This window comes from Esox lucius, chromosome 21, assembly GCF_011004845.1.
Source record: "Esox lucius isolate fEsoLuc1 chromosome 21, fEsoLuc1.pri, whole genome shotgun sequence".
NCBI lineage: Eukaryota > Metazoa > Chordata > Actinopteri > Esociformes > Esocidae > Esox > Esox lucius.
The window spans coordinates 23,548,117-23,554,116 of record NC_047589.1 but is presented as its reverse complement, the minus strand read 5'-3'; the positions used below and the strand labels follow the sequence as shown (position 1 = coordinate 23,554,116).

The 6,000-nt window shown below is 38.6% G+C and overlaps 1 protein-coding gene across 1 annotated transcript in view; it reads left to right on the top strand.

Moving 5' to 3' along the window:
• The first annotated feature begins 4,660 nt into the window (after positions 1 to 4,660).
• hs6st1b (heparan sulfate 6-O-sulfotransferase 1b) overlaps positions 4,661 to 6,000 on the top strand; it is a 70,979-nt gene continuing 69,639 nt past the window's right edge. The window contains exon 1 of the mRNA XM_010899351.4: positions 4,661 to 5,669. Coding sequence (XP_010897653.1) covers positions 5,152 to 5,669 — 518 coding nt within the window. The 5' untranslated portion in view covers positions 4,661 to 5,151. The remainder of the gene's footprint in view (positions 5,670 to 6,000) is intronic.

Here is a 6,000-nt window from a genome sequence, read left to right as displayed (position 1 = left end):
GGGACAATTTATGTTCAACAGATTAATATTATTTACTATTATTTACTATTACAATGTGTGGCACAAAAGCGCACTTGCCTGCATCAGCATCGCACCAACGCCCCCAAGGGAAAATGTTGGATCATTCCAAAGCCGGCTAGTATTGTCAGCCCATCCCCTGCACAGCTGTCTCCCATCAGTACCTCGTCAGTGTGGGTATTTAAAGGCCCCAGAGGAGCAGCTCTGGGTCGAGGTAGAAAGATGAGAAAGACAAGATACAGAAGCTAAAAGGGACACGTCTGCAATGCCACTCGCAGACGCCAATTATAACATACTGTCCAACGACACTGGATGCAACAAGGGAGGACTTTCATTCCTCCTGAAGCACAACCACCAGGCCACCACACACAACCAACACTGCAGAGCGGTTTACCCTTCCTGTTTGGTTTTCCCCTTTACCTTCTCTGCTATTTCTGTTAGATAAAATGCCCCCAAGGGCCCTGAAAACTTGTGATGTGTCTGTTCCCTGTGTCTTTCCCTGTTAAACACCCATTGTTGGAGATCAGGGTGAGTGCTGACTTGTGGAACTCAAACACTAACACAGAATTATTTTTTATAAATGACAACAGGAAAGACACAATTTTGTGCATTAAAAGTATGATTCAGTTAGGTGTTCAGATACAAATGTGTAGCTCAGATGAGTTGTGCAACTGCAGCACTGCGAGGTACATATCATCCTCTTACTCGTAATGACACCAAGAGTTGCACCGATAGATTTGCATAGTTCAATTACACATGCGGCAAAACACAATCTGATAACAAATGATATGTGTAAATGTGTGGGCTGGCGTTCTGGGAACAAATAGGTGCAGGTTTTAGACACGACGTTTGAAGGCATCATTGTATAAACATCATTTATTTGCATTCTTGAACATGAGAAGAGCTATAATGCTGCCTTTTAGTGCATTTCAAGCGGCCAAATAACCATCATTGTGTGCTAAAAGGGATCAGGGTCAAGCCTCCCACTACTGACAGCTAAACAAATGGGGTTAAAGCATTAATAAATGGCTTTTACACAAGTACTCTACAGCTCCGGCACAGAAGTGCATGTTCAAAATGGTGCACCAGCACTGGGCTAATGCTGTAGATAGATTTCCCAGATATAGCTGCGTTGGCTATTGTCATGGCACTAATATGATCCTGCTTCACATTGCCTGCCACTAGCCGTTTACATCATTCATGGTCTGCAGAATCACCTACATTTAACATATGGTTAAACAAAAACATACAGTACATATTTTTTTTTGCTAAAAGAGCAGTATCCACACTGCACCTGCAGAGACAGCGGTTTAGACTGCTGGAACACCTTAGGCCATATGTCAATTTGGCCAAATGCAAGTCTATCTCTGACACTTACCTAGACCATAATCCATGCTATATATACTTTATTAGAACTGACCATCTAGTATACATTTCACTTCCAAAGTTAATATTATGTTTTGTTTGAGATATTTTGTCTTTTGTTAATTTCAGTTAACTTGCACACATTTCTAAAAATGTTTAAAATGCTTTGTAAATCTGGAGTATTGAGTGTAGATTTATGGCCACATTTTATTTATCAATTCTACATTTAGTCTATAACACAACATACAATTTAATCTATAACACAACACTTTCACAAGGCATAGGGATTATAATATATATGGGTTATAAAGGGGGTTATAAAGAAAACACAACAAATTAGATGCTATTCTATTTTGCAACAAAAAACAACTTTACAGCAAGTTTCCTGCAATTCTACACACTTTGAATTGAAGCTGGAAAATGTAGCAATTCAATAAAATATTTTATGCAATTCTACACATTTTGTAATCCAACATATCTTCACTTGTGCCATGCAGGGTTGGGTAGGTTACTTTTTAAATGTAATGAGTTACAGTTACAAGTTACTTGTCCACATTTGTAATCAGTAATCTAACTTTTTGATTACTCAAACTCAGTAACCTAATCTGATAACTTTTAGATGACTTTCATATTAAGAGGCATTGGAAAACAAATAGGAATATCCTATAACCAACTCAACACCCTTTGCGGGATCAATCAATGTTAGAGTTTACATAACTGGCCAAATATGAAAATATAAAAATTAAGATATATGCGTAGCTTTTCGCGCATAAACTAAATCTGCAGTTGTCTGATGATTTGCTCCACAAGCAACATTGTCGGAATGTTTCAGAAACCCCCGGGCACGCGAATGCAGGTTTGCAATCGTGAACACCCATAGAAATAAGATTTACCCCGCAAACATAACCTGCGATTATTATGGCCACCATGGATTTTCAAAACGCAAATGAAAGAAATAAACTGTGATTATAAACCTGCACTCTTGATGTCAGAAGCCAATAACCAATGAACACAATTTTCAGAGATGCAAAGCAAGCAGAATCACATGCCCTACCTGTATGGACGGAGTTAATGTGGCCACGTCCAATGCAAATAATCATCCTTTGGCAGAGTGCTTCCCAACACACATTTTCTCCTCAAATGTTGTGTTAAATTACATACCATGTTTTATCTTGAAGGCAGCGCCTTATTACAGCTATCTAACAAATAGTTGCCTAGTCTATTAAACAATTCTTGTAAAAGTTATTTGGTGCAAGTCCTCCTGGCTGTGTTGTTCGGTGCATTTGACAAATAAACCTTGAAACTTGAAAAAACACCAGGTAGGTCAATTGCCTATCATTGTTCTGAGAATGATGCGTCGAGTAGATAACTAAACAACATTTTATATGACTAGGCTAATAATATCGAATATATACTGTTTTTACCGGCCATCCAACCAACCAAAACCGGATAAATGTAAACTAGCGCTTCCTCCGTCACTAAACTGGTTATGCTCGAATGAGGCACACAACTGAAGCGAGCAATTCATATTTTGGTTCAAATAACGATGTTTTTATAACATTAAATAATAAACTCAAACATACAACGGGGTGTCATAATTATTTCGCGCACCTATTATTTTTCAATTTAAGGATTACAAAAGTCATCATAAATTTTTTCAAAAGTATCTGTAATCAGATTACAATATTTTTGGTGGTAACGTACCGCATTTTATTGCGGGCCAGCTGAACTAGGCTTTCCTGGTTTCTTGTTTATATATCTGAGTGAGAATGACTAACATCAATGTGGGCCCCATGGGTGCAGACAAAAGTCTCCCACAACTGAGTCCGTAAATCAACCGACTGAGTGTAGGGGACTTGCTCTTGTTCGATGACTCAGTGTTGGGATCTAAAGCAAATGTTTTGCATTGTATTTTACACACTCTTTATTTTTAACACAATACGAATTTGATCAACATCATGATGTTGGTAACGTCTTATTTCGGAATAGCTGAAACAAAATCTTTAGCAATTTTCGCAAAAATATTTATATGTACCTCTTTCTTGTATTCATAAAAAAATTCACAAAAATATATAGCAAAGCAATCTTTTGTAAAATATATTGTCACTTCAGAAGCAAGACAGTTTACACACTGAAAAAAACTATAAACTTTTGTGCTATGAAATCATCTTTATAGTTACGCTGCCATATAAGCAAAGTTGCTGAAAAAGATAGAAAATGTTTAAGCATGAAATTGTCTGTTATTCCATGTGTATGCTTGGAACAGACAAATACAACAGACAAATAACTAAGTGGTTTTGAACTGTTGTACATGTTAAATGTGTGCATATATGCTTTTAAACAAAAATTGATTGGTCAAATATTTTTTCTATGCGTTTACAAACATAATTGAAAGATGTCATACATTTGTATAATGTATTTCAAACACTTTTGGTTGGAAATGCAAATTGTTAATATGATTTATGTTTCTTTATTTCATATGTATTTTTTATTTTTGGTATGGGGAGAAATCGAAGAAAGCTGCTTTTGGGAAGAAAAAGGTTTCTGAAATGAGATGCTCTCCCTGCACCTGCACAGAAAATCTACTGAAAAGGGGGTTCCAGAACTGAAGCCACTGAATTATTTGTAATGACCTGTATACTGTACATACACCCACACCTTTCTATGTTTTATATTTCTGTTATGGTTTAAATTTCTGTTGTTGGCATGCTCACACCATATCAACACAGAAAACATTGCTTTTGAACAAACGTCATTGGAATGTTGTGTGAGGACAACTTTCAACCCTCACAGTGTAAATCATTATGGCTCATAGTATTTCATAAAATCAAAGCCATCTGGAAACATTTTACAGTTACTTTAAACGAATATAATCCGTAACAAATATGTAGCAAATTGCATTTCATTGGCCTATTCTGGAAAATGTGAACACTGCGGATGTGTGACATTGTAGTTGGAATATCAACTACATAAAACTGCATGTTTTTGTGGTAAAACCAGTGTGTACACGATTGGCCTTTGTAGGCCTGACATAATTTTCGCAAATCCATTGAATTTGGAGCGTAAATGCTCAAAATATTGTGGTGCATGACACCTTTTTACTGAAGTTATTAGCAGAAATACAGCAAATACAGCGATTTTATTATAAAAGTTACATAATTTCTGACACAGTGGATTTATATCATCAGGATAAATCCGTTACTCATTATAAAATGAATACGTAAGATAGGGAAGATACACTGCCATATACTACAGGTTGTACAATATGTTGTATAATGCCTCTTAAACATAGAGTTGTGGATAAGGAAATTCACTGTGGGCGTTGTATTCTACACAAAGAATTAAACGTATAGCTTGTCTTTTATTGCGTGTGTGAGATGTGATGTACGCGAATGAGTGTTGAGAAGTGGGTGTCGCTGTGCATGCTGGTCCTAGAGCAACAGAACACCAGTAGAGAGTCAGTGGTAAAGAGGGAAGACAATTCAAACGCTGCTTACTTTTGCGAACAATTCCGCACGAGCCGAAAGTGCCGTGAGTTCATCTATATAATACGGATCAAATTCGCCCTTGATCCGCAGTTTTGGATTTTCCTACTCAGATTGAGCTTGCTGGTTGAACGCGAGAGATACAATGTATCCAAGCCCGAACTCTCGTTGCTACGCGGTCCTCTGACGAGCTCGAACGCCACGGTCTATGGAGGGACAAACGAAGAGCGCAACGCTCAGGTACCAAGTACCCCCATTTCGGTTATCTGGGAGATGGTAGCAAATGAACGGCACTGGAGGGAACATGGTTGAGAGGACCAGCAAATTTTTGTTGATCGTCGTCGGATCCGTCTTCTTCATGCTGATTTTATATCAGTACGTGGCTCCTGGGGTGATGAACTTCGGGTCTCCGCAGGGGTACCTCGCCGAGGACAACACGGATATTTTCCCCACTCCGGATCCCCATTATGTGAAAAAGTACTACTTCCCTGTCAGGGATTTGGAACGCACCGTTGATTTCGAGATAAAGGGTGAAGATGTGATTGTTTTTCTTCACATACAGAAAACTGGCGGAACCACTTTTGGCAGGCATCTGGTACAAAATGTTAGGCTAGAAGTTCCGTGTGATTGCAGACCAGGACAGAAAAAGTGTACATGCTATCGTCCCAACAGAAAGGAGACCTGGCTGTTTTCGAGGTTCTCCACTGGCTGGAGTTGCGGGTTACATGCGGATTGGACCGAACTCACTAACTGCGTTCCTGGAGTGCTCAACAAGAAGGAAAACAAATCGAAAAAACTGAGGTAGGTTATGTGCGTATTGACATCGTCTGCATATACCTTTATCCGTTTTACTCGTAATGACAGTGTATGTCGCAGTATAAAAAAACACCTTATACAATAAGAATCGTCCTTGAGGTATACATGAAATGCCGGGAGGAGCCAAAGGCTCTATTAGGTGTTATTCTGTATAAAAGAGAGACATCTATACCCCACCACCCCCCTTAGCCCAGCGGGCGGGGTAAACATTATCTGTCCCTAACTGTGAAGTGAAAGTGGAAAATGACTGGTTATCAACATCTCTTGTAAACACCGATGGGATTCCTGGTCTGTTTTAAGTGGTTGCAGTATCACA